Here is a 24,447-nt window from a genome sequence, read left to right as displayed (position 1 = left end):
GGAGGGAGGAAGGGAAGGCTTCTTGCAGAAGGTGAGATTTGAGTTAAGTCTTGAGGGAAATTTCGAGCAGGGAAGTGAGGAAGGAGAACATTCTAGGGATGGGGGACACCAGTGAAAAGGCACTGAGTTGACAAGAGTACTTTGAGCAGGAATCATATCAAAGCCTGTTTAGAATGTGCAGAGGGGAATAAAGTATCAGAACACTGAGAAGATAGGAAGGGACCAAGTTGTGATTGGCTTTAAAAACCAAAAAAAGGATTTTATGTTTGATCCTTTGGGTCATAAAGAGTCATAGGAGTTTATGGAGGGTGGGAAGACCAGTGCTTTAGGAAGATGCTTTCGCAGCAGAGTGAAGGATGGACTGGGATGGGGATATTTGAAGCAAAGAGACCAGCCAGAGGGCTGCTGCAGTGATCTAGGTGGGAGGTGATGAGTGCCTGTACATCGATGATTCTGTGAGTGTAAATAGAGCGATGTATTCAAAAGAGATACTGGGAAGGTAGAATCAGCAAGACCTACATGGGGTTAGTGAAGGTGAGGCATTGAGGACAAGAGTAATACAGAGGAGGAGAAGCTTTGGGGGAAAGATAATTAGTTCAATTTGGACATATTAATTTTGAGATCTTTATGTGATAGCCACTTTAAGGTGTCTAATAGGCAATAGGTATCAGAGTGGAGATTAGGGAAGAAGTTAGTGCTGGATAAATAGATCTGAGAATCATCTCCAGAGAGATGGTAATTGAATTGGGAGCTGATGAGATCAAGCATTTAATATAAAGGCAAAAGAGAAAAGCATCTAGGATGGAGTCTGGGGGGTGGGGCAGGGTTAGAAGTCACCTGGATGAAGATCCTAGAAGTAAGAAAAGGATAGTGATCAGGAAGAGAATCATGAGGGAGGGGAATCACAGAAACCTAGAGAGGAGAGAGTATCTTAGAAAAGAAGATATCACAGCCTGCAAATGGATCAAGAAGGATTATTAGATTGGGCAGTTAGGAGGTCATAGGTCATTTTGACGAGGGGCATTTCATGTGGATGATGATGTCAGAAATTAGACTACATGGAGTGAAGACGGTGACAGGAGTGGAAGTGGAGGCACTGATTGTTGAAGACCTTTCCAAGGAGAGAAGATAGGGGATGAAAGGTAGCAGGGATAGGTGGTTCAAGTGATGGTTTATGTTGCTGATTAGAAGAGTTTATGAGATGAATATATGTATAGGAGCTTTAGATTTTCATTAAGCCTCTGCTGATTTCAAAACCAATTCCTCTTCTAGTTTAGATATTTAAAGGAACATCATTCGTATCACAGCTAATCTCATTTTCTATTTAATCATCTCCCTTGGGTTTAATTATTATGTTTATGCATATGGCTTTCAGATCTCTATATCCAGCCCCAGTATATCCATTGAACTTCAGTCTTACCACACTAATTGCCTATTGGATATTTTAAGCTGAATATCCAAGAGACATCTCAACTTTGACATGTCCAAAGGAAAATTCATTATCTTTCTCCTCAAATTTACCTCTTTCCCCAACTTCCTACCTCTCATTTCCTGTATTTTTAACCGGAATTATTCTGGATGCTTCATTTTACCTCACCCCACATATTTAATCATTTGCCAAGTTTCAGCTTCTGCAACATAACTTGAATTTAACCCTTTCAGTCCACTCACACAACTGCAACCTTGGTTTAGGCCTAATCTCCTTTTGCCTACATTTTTGAAGTGGCCTCCTAATTGGTCTCTCTCCCTCAAAGTGTTTTTTCACTTCTCTACTCTATAAATACCAGTGGCTTCCTATTATTTCTAGGGTTGAATATAAACCCCTCTCTTGAGCTTTTAAAGCACTTTACTACTCAGCTCCAGCCTGTCCTTCCATTTTCAGTGTACGTTACTCCTCCTTCTTTCCTCTATGATTCAACCAAACTGACCTCTCCATTTCTCAGAGGAGACAGCCTACTCCAATTTCTGTGTCTTTGTATTTTGTTATCCCCCATACCTAGAAAGAATGCCCATCGTCTTCCACATGACTTTTCCTTCAGGACACAGCCTGGGCATGACCTTAGATCTGAAGCTTTTCCTTCTTGTTAGCACTATCAAACTTCCTTATATAGTACCTAACTACTTTGCATTAATTTGCATTGATTCTTTATGTTTATTCTATGTATCCTCATATATAAGCGACTTTAATCTCTTCCTTAGAATATATGCACCTTACAAGTAAGGATCATTTTAAAATCTTTGTGTTTGTGTTGCCAGAGCCCGGTGCATAGTAGGTGCTTAATATATCCCTACTGATTGCTTTTTAAACCTCTGTGATTTATAAAGATTTTTTCCTCTTTCTTCTATGGCATGGCTATAATCTTTAGTGTAATTGTTTTGAAATCATTTGTGTTTCATTTGCTCTCTTTCAGTGTGGTGCTTCTGCTGAGCCAAAAACAATCACTCGAAGAGCTAAAGCAGTCAGTTCAGCAGTTAAGATGTGCTGAGTCCAAGTTCATAGCTCAGAAAGAACTCCTCGAACAAAAAGTCCAAGAGAATGATGGAAAAGAACCACCTCCTGTCTTCAATTATGAAGAAGACGCTAGATCAGTTACATCTATGGTAAGTGAGCAGTGGTCTGCACTGGTAGTAACCAGAGAAGGTGATCGCTAATGGAATTGGGGGTGTCAATATATTGATTAATCTTTGAGAACATGGACGTTTTACAAAATAAAGCTTAATGTAAAACTGAATAATGGACCGATGATTTTATTGATGTAAGGAACTCCCAGATGAGAAAGGTGCCTCCCCCTACTAATATAGGTTTCATCTTCTCTGCAAATTACTTTCTTAGAAGTTTGCCTCAAGCCTTGAAACATGAAGAGATTTGCATAGCCACACAACTATAGTGTGTGTAGGATGCTGGAACTGAATATAGAGCTTTCTGGTTCTGAAACTGGCTCTTTATCCAGTAAACCACACTACTTTCCAATGCATATTTCATATTTATATTCTCCTGCCTTGATGTCCTTTACTTTTTCTGTGGACCGTGAGATATCTAATGTAAGAATAACTTTAATTGGCAGTACTGGAACTTGTGTTTAAGCAATTGGCTTACATGTTTTATGGTGATATGGTCTCTTATGAATACCAAAATTATAAGTTTTAAACATGTATAGTAAAGCAAAATAAATTAGCCCATTGACCCTGTCCAAAAAAAAACAACACAAAAACAGCCCAACAAAACCCCAACCCAAACAGTTCAGTCTGCACTCTGAATCCATCACACGTCTATTAGGAGGTAAAGTAGGTGTTCATCATGGGTTTTTTGAAATTGTGATTAGTCATTTGTGTTGATCAGAGTTCTTAAGACTTTGGAAGTGGATAGTATTTACAAGATGGTTGTTTTTGAAGCCTTTACCTGAGATACCTGCTACAAAGATTTTTTTCTCCATTTGCCCGCTTCATTTATAATTTTAGCTGAATTATTTTTGTGCAAAATATTTTACATGATCAAAATTGTACATTGTCCATTTTCCCGCTTGGTCATGAACTCTTCCTCTATCCATAGATTTGACAAATTTCTTCTTTGTTCCTCTAATCTTTTTGTAATAACACTCTTTATTTTTAGGCCATAGACCCATTTGGAGATTGCTTGGTATATGACATGAAGTTGGTCTGTACCTAGTGATATGATATGATTATGATATGATATATGATATGGTGTGATATGATATGAGGTTGGTCTGTACCTAGTGATATGATATGGTGTGATAGGATATGAGGTTGGTCTGTACCTAGTTTTTGCCAGACTATTTCTCAATTTTCCCAACAGTTTTTGTTGAATAGTGAGTTCTTTCCCTGATAACTGAGATCTTTGGATTTATTGAACACCAGATTGCTTTACTCATTTCCTTCTGTGTATTATGTTCCTGATGTGTTCAGCTGACCAACCTCTCAATCTCTTCACCAGGACCAAACTGTACTGATGGAACTTTTCAGTTTAGTTTTAGATCTGGTGCTGTGAGGTCCCCCCTCTTTCCCATTTTTTCCCTATTCTTTATTCTTGATCACTTGTTTCTCCAGATGAATTTTATTATAATTTTTTCTAGTTCTAAAAACTAATCCTTTGGTAGTTTTTACAACTTATAGATATTTTAAATGTACTCTTTATCTCTTCTGCTAGATTTTGTTGGTCTACCAGAAATGCTGATTTTTCTCTTCATTCTTGTGTTTGAAAGTCAAATTTTCTTTTCAGCTCTGGTCTTTTCATCAAGAATGCTTGAAAGTCCTCTATTTCATTGAAAGACCAATTTTTCCCCTGAAGTATTATACTCAGTTTTGCTGGGTAGGTGATTCTTGGTTTTAGTCTTAGTTCCTTTGACTTCTGGAATATCCTATTCCACGCCCTTTGATCCCTTAATGTAGAAGCTGCTAGATCTTGTGTTATCCTGATTGTATTTCCACAATACTTGAATTGTTTCTTTCTAGCTGCTTGCAATATTTTCTTCTTGACCAGGGAACTCTGGAATTTGGCCACAATGTTCCTAGGAGTTTCTCTTTTTGGATCTCTTTCAGGAGGTGATTGGTGGATTCCTTGAATGCTTATTTTGCCCTCTGGTTCTAGAATCTCAGGGCAGTTTTCCTTGATAATTTCATGAAAGATGATGTCTAGGCTCTTTTTTTGATCATGGCTTTCAGGGAGTCCCATAATTTTTAAATTGTCTCTCCTGGATCTGTTTTCCAGGTCAGTTGTTTTTCCAATGAGATATTTCACATTATCTTCCATTTTGTCATTCTTTTGGTTTTGTTTTGTGATTTCTTGGTTTCTCATAAAGTCATTAGCCTCCATCTGTTCCATTCTAATTTTGAAAGAACTATTTTCTTCAGTGAGCTTTTGAACCTCCTTTTCCATTTGGCTAATTCTGCTTTTGAAAGCATTCTTCTCCTCATTGGCTTTTTGAACCTCTTTTGCCAATTGAGTTAGCCTATTTTTCAAGGTGTTATTTTCCTCAGCATTTTTTTGGGTCTCCTTTAGCAGGGTGTTTATTTGCTTTTCATGCTTTACCTGCATGTCTCTCATTTCTCTTCCCAGTTTTTCCTCCACCTCTCTAACTTGATTTTCAAAATCCTTTTTGAGCTCTTCCATGGCCTGAGCCCATTGAGTGGGCTGGGATACAGAAGCCTTGACTTCTGTGTCTTTCCCTGATGGTAAGCATTGTTCTTCCTCATCAGAAAGGAAGGGAGGAAGTACCTGTTCACCAAGAAAGTAGCCTTCTACAGTCTTATTTTTTTTTCCCTTTTCTGGGCATTTTCCCAGCCAGTGACTTGACTTCTGAATATTCTCTTCACACTCACTTTGCCTCCAGATCCTCCCAGCCAGCACTTGGGGTCTGAGATTCAAATGCTGCTTCCCAGCCTCAGGGCTTTTGGCAGGGGCAGGGCTGCTATTCAGTGTGAGATTAAGTTCAGGTGCTCAGGTGGGGGCAGGGCCATCCCACGTGCTCAGTTCCCTCAGAGGGTTTATGCTGAGACCTTCAACAATGGATCTGGGCTCCTGCCTGCTTGGGGAGCCCTTGTCTGCTGCCGCCTCTGCTGCCACCTCTGCTGCCACCTCCGCTGCTGCCTCCCGAGGGGCCTGAGTTATGGGCGCACCCCACTCCCCTCTCGGCAAGCCGAGAAGATCCTCTCACCAACCTTTGGGTAGAGGAACCTGCGCAGCTGCTGGAGATTCTGTCCCTGAAACCTGCTCGGATCTGCTCCTCTCAGTGCTGCGCGGCCAAGGCAGGGCTGGCTCCGGGTGCTGCGTGGCCAAGGCAGGGCTGGGCTTGGCTCCGGGTCCGCAGCGCGAAGGACCTTTTGCGAGAGGTTTTCAGGGCTCTCTGGAACAGAAATCTCATCTTCTCCTTTGTTCTGTGGCTTCTGCTGCTCCAGAATTTGTTGGGAGTTCTTTTTTACAGATATTTTATGGGCTGTGGGTTTGGAGCTAGCGTATGTGTGTCTTTCTACTCCGCCATCTTGGCTCTGCCCCCAATGCTGATGATTTGTGCAGGTTTATTTTATGTCCTGTAACTTTGCTGAAGTTGTTCATTTTTTCAGTTTTTTAGTTGATTTTCTAGAGTTCTTTAAGCTATCATATCACCTGCAAAAAAAGATCATTTGCTTTTTCACTGTTTATGCTTATTCTCTCAGAATCTTTTTTTTTGTCTTACTGCTGTAGCTAACATTCTAGCACTATATTTTTTGTTTTGTTTTTAAAAAAAAATTTTCACTTAGCAGAGCAGAAATCTTCCTTCTCTGTGTCCGTCCCAATACTTACTTCTCTCCTGTCTCCCCTCCCCTTTGAGAATGAAGGAAAAAGAAATTCCTTGTTATAGACTTGTACAGTTTAGCTGTTGGGAAGATCTGAGCTGGTCTTCTGCTGCTTCTTGGTGTGTTGAATGTTTAGTTCCAGATTCCCAGCTACCAGAGTGATCTAATCCACAGAAAAGTCTGATATCTGCCAGGATACCTCCTCTCCCAACTCTGACCTTGACCTTGGTTTGGGTTTGAGGATCATGATTGCTGCTGAACTCTGACTGTCAGCTAGCTCTCCTGGTTCAGACAGAACTGTAAGCTCCCTTTAGGACTAGGATTGATGTCCTGGTTATTCCTTTGTAGGCTTAAGACAGGGCTGCAGTCTAGAATGGATATTCTTCTGCTATGTTTCTGGGGTCTAAACCAAACAGCTGCTGCTTGCTTTTGGAGTTGTTCCTTTCATGGTTTACCATGTAAGTCCTGAGACTGCTGAGGGAGGAGGAAGCAGGCACATACCCCCTTCATTGTTCCTTCATGGATCTATGTCACACTGAGTAGGGAGCAATACAGTATGACCCCAGAATTCCAATCTGCACCACAGGGATACAGAAGTACTCTGAGCGGATCCAATGTATTTGGGAAACTGGTAGTCCTTAAGAAATTGGATCGGAGACTCACCTGTACTGTTATGAACCCCTCTGCTTTATTTTGAGGGAATATTTCTGCAGTTTGAGAGATCACTAAAAATAGAATGAGGTGCTGCAGTGTATTGATTGGTCAAGTCTAAAAGGGGTTATGGTTGGCTAAGGGAAGTGTCCCTCAATCATGACCACTTTGCCAGCAGACCTTCCACAGGTCAGCCACTCTAGGTCATCTCAGTAGGGGCTTTCCAAAGGTCTTAAGACTCTTTCATCTCAAGGCTTTCTACAAGTCATAAAACCCTAATATTTGACCAGCAATATCCTAGAGTACAAGGAAGTTGTGAAGGGGCATTGCACCAACAAATGGACCTTATTATAGTGCATTACAGAGTGAGGGCGGAGGGGTGGTGCAGCATTTACATTCTTTCCCTGGGCACTAGAGTGCTCTTTGCTGAGAGTGTACTGAATCGGGTCTCATCCTTACTGTCTGCCAACTTTCCTCTCTCCTTGTGCCAAATTTGACTGGAAAAATGCCTCACTGTGACTTTTTCTTCTTCGTACTCTGCCACCTTGGCTTCCACTTTCACCTGCTATATTGAATAGTAATGGTGATAACAAATCTTTACTTTCCCCTTTAACTATTGGAAAGGCCTCTCGTTACTGGCTCTCAGTTTTTGGTAGATATTACTTGTTATATTAAGGAAAGGTTCATTTATCCCTCTATTTTCTCTTTTCCTCTCTCTCTCTCTCAACTGGAAAGACGATTGTATCTTGTCAAAAGCTTTTTACTGTATCTGCTGACATCCTATTATTCTTGTTGTGCTCCAGTTATATTCATAGTTACCTTAATATCGAACAAGATAAATGAGATGTGGCCATAGTGCATCATCATTGTGGTGTGTTGCTTTAGTTTCCTGGCATGTTTTATTTAAAATTTTTGCCTCAATATTCATTAGTGATATTGGCCTACAGTTTTATATTTTTATTCTGCTTGATTAATTGTAAATAGCTTATTTGCATTCTAGAAGGAATTTGGTAGAACTCCATTTATTTCTATTTAAAAAAAAACTTTATGTAATATTAGAACTAATAATTCTTGGTAGAATTCACCTGAAAATACATATAGTCCTGGCCTATTTTTTCTTGTGTGTTCGTTTATGACTTGTCCAATTTCTTTTACTAAATTGGATTATTTAAGTTCTCTATTTCCTGTTCTGTTAATATGAACATTTTATCTTTCTGTAAGTATTCATCCTTTTCATTTAAATTGTCAGTTTTATTGGCATTGTGAGTGGATTGTGAGAGATGTATTTTCTATTTTGTTTCTCTAACCCAACTTTTGGAGAAAGCCATAATTCCTTTGTTGGTTTTATGCCCATGATTTGTAAATTTTACATTGATTTAGAATGTTTAAAGAATAAGTAAGATATGGCTTGTGTATAAGTCATATTATAGTTATATTTTTTGGGGAAAGGGGATTTTTCAAATCAAATCCTTTTAACTCCTCTACAGCTATTCAAAATTTTTAAAATGCTCATACACATTTCAAGAAAAAATATTCCAAGACATTATATCTATAGGAGTTATTTCATTTATTTCATGAATTTAGCAGTGTATTCTATATTTTAATATACATATTCAAGGAGAATTTTAATTTTGGAGACTTTCAGCACTGTCATGATTGTGGTCACATTCTACCTTAAAAGTATTTTAGGATTTTACTAGTTCTTTACAGTATCCCGTTGTATTATTATAATCTATAAATTGTTGGAAAAATTACCAGTATGTGGCACTGTGCCAGAAAGGGGTTGTTGTTTTTTTAGAAGATGTAATAATTATATAAGTACCTTGCATGAAAATATTTTCTGTTTTCAAAATGCCAATGAGATTTTAGCAACTTATTTTTCATATATGAATAGGAAATAACTAAGCTGACTTTTTCACTGTATTGGATTTTGAGTCAGATGGGATTGGAATTCCAGCCCTGCCATGTAAATGTCTATATAATCTTCATCACGTCACTGAACATCTCTGTACCTTATTTTTTTCATAAATGAATGAGCAGATTGGCCTCTAAGACCTTTAAGATTCCTTGATCTTCTAAATAGCTCAATTAAAGCAGACACTGTTAGGTAATGCAAGCATGTTGAATAAATAATCCTTATTGGCAAGGAGTTTCCTGTGTAATGAAAGAGACATGTATAGAAATATAGAGGGAATAAATACAAATAAACACTAAGTAATGAAATTCCATGTAGTTTGAAAGTGAGAGAGCACTAGGAGTTAGGGTGAATCAAGAAAAGCTCCATATAGAAGGTGATTCTTGAGTTGCAACTTAAAAAAAGGAGATTCAGTGATATGGATGTCAATAAGGAGTGCATTACATTCCTCAAGAACAGCCATCAAAAAGTCACAGATGTAGGAGAAGGATTGTCATGTTTGAGGATTAGAGAGTAGGTAAATTTGACTGGCTTACAGGAGGTAGAGTTATGTCTGAGACTGGAAAAGTAGGTTGGGGCCAGGTTGTGAAGGGCTTTAAAAACTAGACAAATGTTTATTTTTGATCCTGGAGGATCAATAGGGAGCCAATGGAGTTGACTGAATAGGTTAATGACATGGTGAAGTCTTGGCTTATAGAAAATCACTTTGGCAATAATATTTAAGATGTTCTGGAATGGCAGAGGTTTAAATTAGAAAAACCAATTAGAGGCAATTTATCATCCCATGTTCTTGGACTTTTCATTTTATTGGTAACAATGAAGATTTGAAGATTTGCCCCATTGATGTGTAACAGTGTCAGTGTTTATAAAGAAAACTTTATATTTAATTTTGTATAGTGACTTTTTAGTTTAAATCTCAAAAATCAAACATTATAAAATTTCCTTTCTGTATTAAGTATTTTCCATATTAATGCTGTTTTGTTTATGCAGATTAAATTTAAAAATAATAATAAAATTTGTGCAAAAATGTAGAAATTAGAAACCTATAATATATGTTTTAATCATGAATATAATGGGCCACAGCACACAATTAATGGTTGTAGAATTCCTCATAGTTTTACAGAATAGATGATGTATTAACATAAATGCCATCTGAATTAGTAATGTTGAATTACATGGCTTTATAATTCAGTTAACGTAGGAAGGATGACAAATCATTATGAACAGTGTTAATCTGACATATCTGTGCAAAGAAGTGGATCATAAAACTACTTTAAGGGAAATTTGGCTAGATTTCCAGCATTCAGCCCAGGGGCATTTAATGGTGAAAATGGAAAGAGGACAACATACAAAAGAAAAAAGGAAAAGATTTGTAAAAAGTCTGAACACTTTTCTCCATCACAGTCAGTGGAATTGCTACACTTGGACCTTAGCTAACATAGCACTGGTAGATATACTGACAGAAGAAGTAGAGATGACACTTAAGAGACCAAAGACAGAAAAAACTCCTGGACTGAATCAAGTGCATATAGAACAGATCCATGCTGGCGGTGACACAGCTGTGAAATCATTGAAGGACAAGGTGTATGAAAGCAAGGACAATATCAGAAAGACGAGGAGGAAAGCCCTCATGTTTTATAACTTAAGGTTCTCAAAAGAGCAGTAACTCCTGACCTATAAGATTATTTTCCCATCTGTAAAGAAATGCTATGAGTATCACCTTTACAGAAACTGAAGATGTCTTAGACGGATTTTTTAGTAGGGAATAAGTGAGTTCTCACAAATGCTGTTCCATAGTAAACCATGTATTTATTTCACAATGAAGGAAAAGATTTGGTTAATATACCATGTGTGCTTATTATATTTCATTTATCAATAAGCATTTAGTTTGAGAGAGCAAAATGCTATTTTTCTTTTTCAAGATTCCTTCTATTCCAAGATTTCTTGAGAAATATAAAACAGGAATAGACCTCATTAGCAAAGCTCTGATCATAAAATCAAATGAACTATAAAACCTGTAGATATATGCTTCTATGTTCATCATTGTGATGAAGGAGATCTTACATACAGTTCAGGTTCAGTTCGCCTTTGGATGGGAAATTCCTTAGATGCTCCTGTGTGAAAATGTCATTGTACTAATTCCATCAAGCCAGCAAAACATGATAGAGACATTTGATAGATTTGTAAAAACTCTTAAAAGAGTTTGGTGTGGCCATTCACATAGGAAGGACCCAGTTTACAACCTGTGTTTTAATAGATCAGCAGTACTTTATCCTTTGGTATTAAAACCCTGGGGCAGCTAGATGACTCAGTGGATAGAGGGCTGGGCTTAGAGTCAGGAAGATCTGAATTCAAATGCAACCTTATATAATTACTAACTGTGTGACCCTGAGCAAGTCACTTAACCTCTTTTTCCCCTAATCCATTGAAGGAAGAAATGGCAAGCCATTCCAGTATCTTTGCCAAGAAAATTGCATGGGCAGTATTGGCGTGCTGTCATCCATGAGGTCACAATAAGTCGGAACAGCTAAACAACAAGCAATATCTTATTCTGCCGGGTGATCTTCAGAGTCTTCCTAAGACAATTCAAAAATTTCCTGGCATGGCAATGGTAGACTATCCAGGTTTCACAGATATACAACAGTGAACTCAGCACAATGGCTCTGGAGACCTTCAGTTTGGTAGTCCACACACTTTTCTCCCACACTTTCCTTCGGGGCCTTCCAAACACAGAGCTAGCTAGCTCTGGCAATGCGTGCGTCAACCTCATTGTCAACGTGTACATTCCTTGAAAGTACACCACCAAGGTATGTGAACTTATCCACAGTGCTCAAAACCTCTCTATTTGCTGTAATTGATGGTTCCATGTATGGATGGTGTGGTGTTGGCTGCTGGGGCATTTATGTTTTCTTGGTATTAATTATTAGGCCAAAATTAGCACAAGAATCAGCGAATTGATTCGTACTTTGTTTCATCTCAGCTTTAGAGGCTGCATTGAGCTCACAGTCGTCTCTAAACAGAAGATCATGCACCAGTACTCCCTCATTTTGGTCTTGGCTTGTAGCCTTTTCAAATTGAAGAATTTACTATCAGTGCAGTTAGCTAACCTTGATGCCATGTTCCTCCGCATTGAAAGCACTTGACAACATGACTGAAAACATCATGCTAAAAAGCAAGGGAGCAGGCACACAGCCTTGTTACACTTCACTGGTGACTGGGAAGGCACAAGAGCATTGTCCATTATCTAGAACCCGGGCAAACATGCCATCATGAAATTGATGTACAATGCTGATGAACTTCTCTGGGCAGCCAAATTTTGACATAATTTTCCATAAGCCCTCACTACTAACAGTATCAAAGGCCTTGGTCAGAGCTACACACATTGTGTACAGACCTCTGTTATATTCCTGACATAGTCCTGGAGTTGTCAGGCAACAAACAATGTATCTACTGTTCAGCCCTTTGTGAAGCCACACTGGCCCTCAGGTAGATGACCATCTTCCAGGTAAAGGATCAGCCTACTAAGGATGACTCTGACAAGAATCTTGCAAGCAACGACTAAGAGAGAGACTCCCACCCCCCGAGACTGTTGCAGGACAATCTATTTCTTTTACTTTTATAGAGATCGACAATGGAAACATCCTTGAACTCCTGGGGAATAACCTCCTTTTGCTATATAACCTGGAAAATTTCAGTCAGTTTTTATATGAGCAATGGTTCCCCTACCGTGTAAATCTCACTTGGAATAGGATCAGCACCAGGTGCATTGCCACATAAAAGGAGCCAAATGGCCGTCAAAACCTCTTCTTCAGTTGGAGCTTCAGCTAGGGAGGGATTAACTTCAACCTGAGGTAAACAGGCAGTGGCCTCAGCGTTGATTAATGATGATCTGTTGAGAACACTATGGAAGTGTTCAGCACATTTCTCTGGGATTATCTCTAATCAATGTGACTCCATCAACACTGTGTAGTTGAGATGCACCACAGATATTTGGTGCATAAATAGCTTTCAGAGAATCATAAAAGCCCTTTGGATTGTTACTATCAGCATAAAACAGAATTTCATCTGCCTTCTTACTGAGTCAGGAATCCTGCATCTCTCTAAGCTTTGCTTGTACTTTGCTTCTGATGGAATTAAATGCTGCCTTCTTAGAGGTGGATGAACTATCCTACTAGTAAATCCTGTGGAGTTCTCATTTTACATTTAGCAGCTTCTGGGTTTCTCCATCATTTTCATCAAATCGGTTGTGGAGTTTGTGAGTGTCCTGACCCAGATGAGCAAATGCAGTGCTGTACACCAAATTTCTGAAAGCTGCCCACTGCTTTTCTGCTTCACCGTTGCCAACTGTGTTGGCTCAACTTCCCCTCCAAGTCAGCAACAAACTGTTCCCTCTCAGAGAAGAACTCTAATTTGTGGACTTTAATTCTTCTGGTAGTCATTTTGCCTTAGGGTCACCGCTTTTGTTGAATGTGAATATTAGCTCGGAGAGGATAAGTCTATGATCAGTCCCGCAAAGCACACTTTGCCTTCGTCACTCTCATATCCTGTCTGTCTCTTCTCCTGATAATCATATAGTTTACTAAATGCCAGTGTTTGCTGTGAGGGTACATCCATGAAGTTTTATTGCATTTAGGTAAATGGAAGACAGTGTTGGTGATGAGAAGGTCATGAGTTGCACAAGTCTTTAATAGTAAGTGACCATTGCTGTTGCTGTTTCCAACTCCACTGCTTTTTAGGACTCCCTGCTAAGACTAGTAATCTAGCATTAAAGTCACCCAGAATTATAAGCTTGTCTTCTTTTGGCACATTGATGATAAGAGTCTCTAGGTCTTCCTAAAATTTTTCTTTGCCCTTATCAGGGTTTGTCATGATGGCAGCATAGATACTGATGATGGTGGCATGACATTTTCCTACAAGTGGCAATCGCATTGTCATGAGCCTGTTGTTTACTCCTTTTAGCAGGCATACAAGCTTGTTGACTAGATTAGTTTTGATTGCAAAACCTACTCCAGTTTCATAGCATGTCGCTTCACTGAGGCTACTCCAGAAATTCTTTTATCTAGCTCAAATTTCAGTAAGCTGGCCTTCATTTGCCAGCCTTCTTTCAATCAAGGCTGGTATTTGGATGTGGTATCTGCTGAGTTCTCTTGCAACAAGCGTCTGCTTAGCACTAGAGAGAGAGCATGGAGCTCCTTGTGGCTGTTTTGTACTCAGGTAACCAGGAGACAGTGTCAGTACTGTGAGACTTTAGTATTCTGAGCCAATCAAGTTTCAAGGATTGTTTTAATCCCTTTTAAGGAACATAAATATATACAAAATCATATGGGGGAAGGGTGTAATGTAGTGTTTCTGCTATATTCTACTTCTTAGTGGTAAGATCTTTTTTTCCCTACTGTTGTGCTACGAGAAGCGATGAACAGGAAGACTTCAGAAAAGCCTGGAAAGACTTATATGAACTGATGCTGAGTGAAAGGAGCAGAACCAGGAGAACTTTGTACACAGCAACAACCACAGTGTGTGAAGAATTTTTCTGGTATACTTAGTACTTCATTGAAATGCATGGACTTAAAAAATTTCCAATGGACTCTTGAGACAAAACGCTTTCTTCGCTCAGAGAAAGAATGGGATTGCAGATAGAAACAGACCATTTTTTTTTTTTTGTATTTTGTTTTGTTTTATGGTTTCTCCCATTCATTTTAATTCTTCTATGCAACATGCATTTAATAGGAATGTGTGTGTATAACCTATAGAAGATTGTATGCTGTCTCAGGGAGGGAATGGGGAGGGAGAAGGGAATGAGGGGGAGGGAGTGGAAAAACATCTAAGATATATGGAAGTGATTGTCGAACACTGAAAACAAAAATTAAAAAATAAAATTCTACCTTCCAACGGGGGTGGTGGTGGAAGGTCTTTCCCCCCCTCACATTTATTAATTAATATGTTTTCACTTTTCATCAATTACTTCCATAAGTTCCAGATTTTCTCCCCTCTCTCCCCCCTCCTTCCTTGAGATGGCATATAATCTTATATGGGTTGTATACATACATTCCTATTAAACACCTTTTCACATTGGTCATGTTGCAGAGAAGAATTAAAATGAATGGAAGAAACCATGAGAAAAACAAATCATAATACAAGAGAAAATAGTCTGCTTCATTCTTCATTCTAACTCCATAGTTCTTTCCCTGGATGTGGATGGCATTTTGTATCATGAGACCTTTGGAAATGTTTTAGGTCCTTGCGTTGCTGTGAAGGGCCAAGTCTATTAGAAACATTCCTCACACACTGTGCCTGTTACTGTGTATAATGTTCTCCTGGCTCTGCTCACTTCACTCAGCATCAATTCATATAAGTCTTTCCAGGTTTTTCTGACGTCTACCTGCTCATCATTTCTTATAGCACAAGAGCATTCCATTACATTCATGTACCACAGCTTATTCATTTATTCCCCAGCAGATGGGCATCCCCTCAATTTCCAGTTCTTGGCCTCCACAAAAAAAGTTGCTATCAATATTTTTGTACATGTGGGTCCTTTTCCCATTATTATGGTCTCTTTGGAATACAGCCCTAGGATGGTAAGGACTTTCCACCCCTTTAATGACTTTAAGGCTAATACTAGTCAATTCAAGGAATATGTAAGCATAATTCAAGAATTCAAGAAGTCTGATTTAGACAACATGAAAGATGGAAAAGAAAGACTTAAAAAAGCCCACAGTAAAAAGAAAACAAACAGTATAGCTGCACCTTTAAGGTGTGGCATTTTGGCAAAACTGTGACCAGAAACCTCAGACTCTTCTCCCATTCCCCATGCTTTGGGATTGTTAAGTCCTAGGTCTAGGTCTGCATAGTCATATCCATGTGATGATGCTAGATTATTGCAATTTTCAACGTGTCTCTCAATGTAAAGAGGTGACCATACGCAGGAGCCTTACTAGGACCAAAGATGGTGACACTTCCTGCGTAGTTACTGATCCTCATCATAGGTCAAGGAGAATTGTCCTGTATCACCACCTACTTACTTCATGTTCTCTAGGCCTCCAGCCCAGACCTCCTCCTTTTCGGGGGTGGGGATAAAAAAGTCTTAACCCTGTGAGATGTCTCCGAGGGACTTCTCCACTTCCTTTGTTGGGACTAGGTATTTTCCCTTTCCCTTTGTTGACAGAAAGCAAACTCCCTCCCAATAATTACATCCATTTGTCCTCCAAGGCCTCCCTTGAGGGAGCAGTTGAATGTGATCACTGGGTGTTGTGCCATCTGTAGTATAGAGAGGCCAGTCTCTTCTAGGGTACAGTATGCAGTGGTTGCCACTGCCCATTCTTCTGACAATGCTGCTGCCAGAGTCTCTTCCTTTGACCTCAACCAGTGAGAACTCTGCCTGTGTCTCCTGCTCCTGGTCACTACTCCAAGGCCCACAGCTGTGCTTACTGCTCCCACTTCACTGAAATCATAACAGTGCCAACAAAGATATGCATCAAAGACTTCTGGACTTGATTATTAGTTCTCTTGTCTGAGTTTGCCCATTGTGATCTGCGAGTATCAGAGAGACATCCTTACGGTTGTTTTGTATTTAGGTGACCAGGAAGGGATGTAAATACTTTAAACCTTTAGTCTCCTGAGCCAATCAGTTCTCAAGGATGATTTCCATACTTTTAAAAGAAAACTAGCCTACCTCACATGTAGAAAGAGAACAGAATGTACCTTTGGTGCTGTTAGACAGCTGGTGTTTTCTGTTTACTGTTTTTACCATCATACCATTCTTCTTAGGCTTGCTTTTCACTGGGTCAGAAATATCTACTTTCCTACACTCTTCCAGTCTTCCCCTGTGGTCTCTCCTGCTCTGCTGTTGTCAGCATGACTCTTGAATTCTCCTTACTACTTGACTTCTTTGTTTCTATTTCCAGGATCAGCCAGGCATTAACTTTAGTCTGCTGAGGTATAATGGCAGACAGCACCATATTCATCTAATCAATGCCAGGAAGAATCCCGAGAGACTTTCTTTTCAAATCCTACATATGAGATAACAGCCAGAGCCTTCTGTTGCAGATTAACTCTCCAACTAAAGATTTTGACAATTCGACAACCTTTCCATGTTTCTCTAAAGTATTCATTTGTCATTTCTTATAGCACAATAAAATTCCATTGCAGATATTGTAAGGTAACATAATCTCAGGGCTAGAAGGGACCTCAGAGGTCATTTAGTCAAACCCCCTACCTATAAGTTTGTTTTCTGACCCATTAAAATGCTCACAATTGTAAAATGGATGTAGGTTCATGTCCATACAAGATGTAGAAGGCAGTTGAGCAGGAATCAGTTCTACTGAAAACTGCTCTTTTGGCTTGTTCCCACACATAATAATTATTCTTCAAAGTGGGCATATAATAATACTAATGATAGTTATCATTCATATAATGCTTTGAGTATTGCAAAGTACTTTAAAATAACTTATTTTATCTTCACAACAATTCTGGGAGTTACTTGCTATTATTTTCTTCATTTGACAAGTGAAGAAACTGATTTAGACAGAAGTTTAGTGACTTGTCCAGGACCACAAACTAGTAAAGTGACTGAGACATGATCTGAACTCGGGTCTTCCTGATGACAACACTTTCTCTACTGCACAGCCTTATGCATATCTGAGCAAAGCCTGAGCACTTTAGGGCCTGTATTTTGACCAGAGAAATCTTCATCCACCCTACACAAATATTCAGTGTAAGTGGTTACTTCTTTGGAGGGAGCAGGGTAATCAGCGATTCCTTAAGGATTGGTTCTAGAGTCAGTTTTATCTATCTTTTAAAGTGATAAATGAGGTAAATGATTAAGAGAAGGAAAGGGTATAGCAAAATCTCCAATTAGGTAGTTAATACTAAATTTATATCTGATAAGGATAAGTTAAAAGGATCTTATAAATATCTGGAAGGTCATAAAAGTTGGAGAGAAATTTTAATTTGGAGAAATGCAAAGGTCTGAAGGTCTGAGAGGACAGTGAGATCAATACAAGTCAGTACACTCGTGAGAGCCATCGCTTCCCGGAATAAAGGGGTGATAGTCTGTGCGTTTCTTCCTGCCTCAGGACTCAGCTGGAAGGACTTTGATAAACAGGCACATATAAAAGAGGCCATTCTGAGGCTGTGTCACATGAGGATTGTTTGAATGAATTGGGCCTGTCTGGCCTAGGTAAGACAAATTTAAAAATTATATCCCCGTTTTCTCAGCCAGTTGCCTAAGGGGAAAAAAGCTATCTGGCTACTTGCCTCCAAATTCTCTTCTCAACCTTACGCAGCCTCATCTCTGACAATGTCCCTTAGAAGATAGTGCGGCCTCCAAGATTTCCAAAGATTTCTCAATTCCAAGTTCTTCTTGACCTCTCTAGAGCACAGGACACCACTCTTAGATGCTCCTTCCTTGTTCTTTTCATTATGTTTGGATATCTCTCACTCTTCTTTGTTGGTTCATCATCATGTCCCAGGACCTAACTGTGGGTGTACCTGGGCACGTTTTTTCAGCTGGTATTTATTAAGTACTTACTACATGTAGGTATTTTGCTAACTGCTGGGAATACAAGTGAAAAGACAGGTAATTCCAAACTGCAAGGAACTTGCTTTGTAATGGGAAGAAATATATATGTATATTATGTATATGTGTATACATGTTTGTGTGTGTGTATGTACATGTGCATGTGTGTATATATACACACATGCACGTGTACATACAGAATAACTACAAAGTAGTTAAACACTATACAAGGTAATTTGAGAGGGTACAGCAGTTGAAAGAACTGAATTTTGGGTCTAATCCTGGAGTCAGGAGGCCCTGAGTTCAAATCCTATCTCATACACTTATTAGTTGTTTGACCCTGGGCAAGTCACTGAACCCTGATTTCCTCAAAAACTAATTAATTAATAATAAAAAAATTTTTTTGAAGTTTCATATTTTTTAAAAATTCTAATGTGTGTGTGTATGTATAATTTCAGTTTTCAACATTCACCTCTACCAGAACTTGAACTCCAATTTTCTCCCCATCTCTCCCCACCCCAGGACAGTGTGCACCCCATCCCATCTGCCTCTTCCTCCAGTCTGCCCTCCCTTCTTCCATCCCCCTCCCCTCTATTTTACTTAGGGCAATTTGGATTACCCCATCAGCTGCACATCTTATTTCCCAGTTATGTGCAAAAACAGACTTTAACCCTTAATAAATAAATTGAGCTTCAGGCCAGCTTTTAAAAAAAGGAAGGACTGCATTCTGCACGGAGCCCACGGCACCACGAGGAGATGCGAGACCGAGCCGGCTGCAGGCACGGGCTGGGGGGTCTGGGGGCTCGTCATGTGTATCTCCTACACCCCTTCCCTTGCATCTTGGGGCTCATGTTCCCACTGACGATCGCCACCCCCCGTGGGCTGGTGCCCTTCTCCCCGGTCTGGACAGCCCCGTGGTACCTGCGGAGGCTCCCGTGGGCTGGGGCCGCTGCTGCCCATGGTGCCCGACTCCCCGGCACCCCTGTTTCCCGTCTCCTTCTCCAGCTCATTTTATAGATGAGGAACCCAAGCAAACGGGTCACCCCGCCAGTAAATGTCCGCGGCCAAATTCGAACCCAGAGTTCGTCTGCGTCAGATCCGTTCTCGCCGTGTGACCCTGGACAGATCACTTAGCCTTCTTTTGCCTCAGTTTCCTCATGTGTACAGTGAGGTTATTAGCAGCGGCTGTCTCCCAGGGGTCTGGGCAGGACCCAGTGAGACGCAGGAGCGGGGCAGACTGGCCACAGCTGCAGGCCCCCGCTTGGCCTCCAGGGGGCGGCGGAGCCCAGCAGCAGCTCCCACCCTGGGCCGGCAGGCCCAATGGCAGCTTCCTCCACGTGTGGGAGGTGTGGGCAGCCCTCGGAAAATGGCTCCATCTTGTGCCGAGGCTGTGCCTTGCAGGAGGCCGCGCAGGCCTCAACCACCACAGATGTTAGGGTAAGGGGCAGACGGGAACTGTGGCGGGGGTGATGGCGGAATGGGGGGGGGGGGGGGGGTCACAGCAATGGGGGTGGCGTGATGTCGGAGAGGATGTGGGGGTGACTTCCCCCCACAAGAGCCGCGGCCTCACAGCCCTCACGCGTCCTGTCAGCTCTGCCCAGCCACGGGCGGCCGGGCCGGCAGGCCGCAGCAGTTCGGGCCGGGCTCCTCAGACTGGGAAGCTCCCATGGGAGAGATAGGAGATGGAAAGAGAGGAGGGAGTGATGGAACTTTGGAAGGGAAGGGATCCGTTCCGTTACATCGCCGATTGAGATCGATTCACGGGGGGATGGGGGGGGTAAGCTAATGTTGCGTCCTTGTTTGTCTGTTTCTGAAAGGACAGAGTTTATTAGGAACTGGACATGTTAGCGAGTTAATTCCGAATATGAAATATGTAATAATCATTTTATAATATGCCTCTGGCACCATATTTTTCATGCACTTTAATGGGACCCACATTTTTCCTGGTTTAAATTTGTGATTTATTAACTCAGTCTTTAATGAAAGCCAAGAGTCAGAAATATAGAACTATACCTGATGTTTTCTTAAAAAATTTATTAATTTGATTCTGAACTTAAGAAATAAAACAAGCATTTCTGTAACATAGTAGAATAGAAAGGAAAGATGCTTGCACAGGAAACTGCCAATCTGCTCTGTACAACGTGTCATTCCTTTTAAACAGATAATAAAGTAATGATGTAGCTCCCTTTTTTCCTATTCTTTTTTGTCTCCTCCTCACTCTAGAGATGAGTACCATTAGACACAAATATGTGTGTGTGTGTGTGTGTGTGTGTGTGTGTGTGTATTTTACATCCATGTGTACCATCATTCTATACAGGTATCTATCAGTCCTGTGGGCTTCTGTAATAGTCAAAGTGAGTCAGTCACTCAGAGTTTTTCTTGAAACAATGTTGCTGTTACTATATACAGTATTATCTGGGCTCTGCTCATTTCACTTCATTATCTCCCCTAAGTCTATCTCTCCTTTTCTAAGACGTCAAGCTCATCATTTCATGATACAAAATTACCTTTGGTTCTTTGCGACCCTCTCCTAAAAGTTGAAATGCGAACTTGTGCTTGGACACCTACCATTCTTAAGTTTTTCAGATCTGTTTCTTTTATAACTCCCCCCATGCATCATTGATCTCATCCATGACTTCATACTGACTATATTAGAAAACAAAATTAAGCATAGAGATAGAAAAAGTGAAAGTAACACCATTAATGAATGATCTAGCAAATACAGACTTGGATTTTTTTTCTACAGATTATTTCTTCATTATTTTGAAACAATTTTTAAGGGATGTCACTCTTAACTCCTATTTCTTATTTATTGTTACCTTACACTGACTACTTATATATCTACTTACTGTACTAACTTGTGGGGTGGTTGAGGGGACCATAGCAAGATACAATTTCAACATACTTATGCATGTTTTAAGGAGTCAGGAAAGAACAAGTTTAAAGGTAGAGGCTAAATATTTGAGGAGAAACATGATGAATGAGGTTGCAGTTTTCTGTTGAAGATGGGATGAAATGGGATCAAATATACATGTAAAAAGCTTGGCCTTGGTGAGGAGAAAGACCCTCCAGGGATTGGGAAAAGAAAGAGAGCAGAGGAGATGATGTCAAGGGATTTTGAGATTAAAATGGGAGAAAAAAGAGCTCAAGTTGAATGCCCTCAATTTTCTCAGTAAAATGAGTCATGGTACTCAGCTGAGAGACAGGGGGAAGGAGGATGTGAGAGATTTAAAGAGGTTACAAGGATTAGACTGGTTTCTGGGGGATAGAGAATCAGAGAAAAATAAAAAGCACTGCTTTGCTGCAGTCATGGTCCATTGGATTTTGGGTGACATTAATTTTAATGTTTCAGGGTGGCACGACTGGAACTTCCTCGAAAGCAGAGAAGGAACATGGTGAGAGCAGTCTTAACACTAGGACACGGTGAGAGCAGTCTTAACACTAGGCTTTGTCAAGTGAAGAAAAACAATTAGACAAGGGGACAAGGAATTCCAGAGCAAAGGATGGTGTAGAGTTGAAATGGCCAACTCTTCAGTTGGATTGGCTAGGGAAGAAAGTGAAATCAGAGGAGGGCAAAGAGCCTGAGAAAATATGGAGAGGCAGAGAGAATGGAAATATCAGTGAGGACAAAGGGGTGGTTTATTGGGGGTGAAGTGTAGGGAGAGGTGGAACAATTGGAGCTATGGCCAGGGGATTGTCAGTTTCTGATTATATCGTACTTGAGTTGAGTCTTGAAGGAAGGAAGGGATTCCATGAGGCTGAGGGGAGCTCCCTCTCTGTCTTATTTTAATTCTACCTTGATCTTTTGTTTTAGGTGTTTTTTGTAAACATACTATTGGAGTGTTTATAATCCGTTCTGTTATCTGTTGTATGGACTGATTTATTCCATTCTCATTAACTGTTACAATAATTAATTGTGGATTTGCCCTTCATCTTGTCCTCTTAGACTCTTTCTTCTCCTTTTCCTGTGTCCCCCTCTTCACAAAGAGGAGAATCATTGGAGAAGCAGCGTGTTCAGCACTAGTGATGTGTGATGATGCTCTTTGGGCCCTCTCAGCTGATCATCTCCCCTCACTCTGTGCCTAGTCAGACTTCTTACCTGTCCTTTCTTTAATTTTAGCCCCAGCCAAGGCCTGTCATGCTCTTTGCCTCCAACGTGCCAGCCTGCTTTTCTTATAAATAATTCCTTCTTTTGTCTTATTCTACCTCTCCCATTCCTTTTTGTTTTTCTGTTGAGTATATTTGTATGCTAAGCTCATTGTATTTATGTGTGTGTATATGTGTGTGTGTTCCATGGCCCTGTGATTACTTCAGGTGAAAATGACTCAGGTGACTTAGGTTCCTCATATTCTTTCCTGTGTTTATGTAACCTGAATATGGGATATGGTAAGTTACTTTTCTGTCCCATTCCTCACTGTGGCATCCTTTTTGCCCCTTCTTTATTGTATATTCACAAAAACACAATAAAGTAACTCCCAAGTCTTCTGTCTTATTGAATCCTTTTACGGACCCTTAATAACATTAAAATCCTGACACTTGCTTCTTTCCCCCCAATAAAATATAATTCTTATACTCCAAAAAAGTATCTATTTATTATCGTGTATTTGGTATTTTGGGGCTTTTTTTTGGTGATTTCCCAGTTTAAAATGTCCCCCCTGGGTAGTGCTAAAGTGCTATCTAGTGTTCCTGAATGCAAGAAGGCTATGATATTTTCTCTTACAGAGAAAATATATGTATTGGATAACTTTCCTTCATCCATGAGTTATGGGACTGTTGTTGGTAAATTCAGTGTAATGACTCAACAATGGGATACATCCAGAAAAAGGAAGAAGAAATTCATTGATCTGTACATGATGCTGCTTTGGCAAATGCTAGAGTAACCTCTATAGTATATGAGGAAGCTGTGGGAAAGATGGAAAAATGTCTAAATTGGTGGATGCATGAATTGATGACTATAAGAAAGCAGAGTGGAAAGAATTGTGAGGCTGAAAGCCAAAAAAATTTGCAGTCCCAGTGCCAAGTGTCAGGACTAAGTCAAACTAGTGGAGACTAGTGCTGGCTGGCTCACAACTGGTATGGCATGTAAACTGTGAAACCTTAAAGTGAGGCAGGTTCTGTAGATCAGGAGGCTGTGGAAGACATACCTACTAAGAGTTACCCAGTAAGAAGTACCCTGTGGCATTGGTGCACAATAGCAGGGTTTCATCGTCTTGGAATGACTTGAAGCCAGAAGCTTTAGAGGCTGTTTATATTATGTGTCATTCAGTCTGCCCTTTGTAGTCTGCTCTTTTCAGTTTCACAGTGATCTTGATCCACCCCTGTTACACACTTCTTGCCCTGGTCATTTGCCTTTGGATCAGATTTATGACCCTGTGCTGGAAAAATGACTCACTTTGGTTTCTTCTTAGATTTCCACTTACGTCATGGTCTGAGGTTTCTCAGAGATTGTTGTTTGGAATATTTGTCCAGGGAGCTGGGTTTCATTAGTTTCTTCTACTTCACCATCTTGGATAGTTTGCTTTATGGGATACACATACACTCTCTCCTTGTCTTTTTCTCTCTCTCTCTCCTTTTTCTCTTTCTGTCTTACAGACATATTTTATTTATAAATATTCTTCACATGTAAAATGAGGGAAATGATTTAAATGATCTCTGAAAGTCTTTTCCAATGCTAAAATCTTGTCAACAGACAATTACAATATCATGAGTCTTATGTGAAAACCAGGTTTGTTACAAGAGAAATGAACATTCATGTGGAACCTAAAGAGTTCAGAGTCCTTATAGAAGTTTGCATATTTGTGACAGTACAACAAAAGGAGGAGGAAAGAGGAAGGGGCGTGGCGTGGGAGAGGAATGGTAGAAGAAAGTACAAAAACCCTGCTGATGGGGAAGAGCAAGGTGATTGCGAAGGCTGCATTCCTTTTCCTTTGGGACGGCTATACTATGAAGATGGGAAGATTCTCTTATCTGCAAAGCACCCCAGCTGCACAAGCATTTTCCCAGCCTGGCACAGACGGGCTGGTGCCTGTCTTACCTCCCAAGGACACATAAGGAATCCACCTTGGGGTGCCAACAA

The 24,447-nt window shown here is 40.2% G+C and overlaps 1 protein-coding gene across 11 annotated transcripts in view; it reads left to right on the top strand.

The window, feature by feature from the left end:
- The window catches only part of FER (FER tyrosine kinase), a 288,512-nt gene that overhangs the window by 97,860 nt on the left and 166,205 nt on the right, over positions 1–24,447 (top strand). For 10 of the 11 annotated variants that reach the window (XR_011964436.1, XM_072597264.1, XM_072597267.1 and 7 more), the window contains one exon: positions 2,412–2,601. Coding sequence is in view for 10 of the 11 variants with exons in the window: in XM_072597264.1 (XP_072453365.1) it covers positions 2,412–2,601 (190 nt within the window). In the remaining variant the exon portion in view is untranslated. Of the gene's footprint in view, positions 1–2,411; positions 2,602–19,599; positions 19,809–24,447 lie in introns of those variants that run through there. The other variant, XM_072597273.1, reaches the window with a different exon arrangement.

The sequence above is a fragment of the Notamacropus eugenii genome, chromosome 3 (genome assembly GCF_028372415.1).
Source record: "Notamacropus eugenii isolate mMacEug1 chromosome 3, mMacEug1.pri_v2, whole genome shotgun sequence".
Classification (NCBI taxonomy): Eukaryota; Metazoa; Chordata; class Mammalia; order Diprotodontia; family Macropodidae; genus Notamacropus; species Notamacropus eugenii.
Note: the sequence above shows the minus strand (reverse complement) of the source record. Positions and strands in the feature narration are given on the sequence as shown.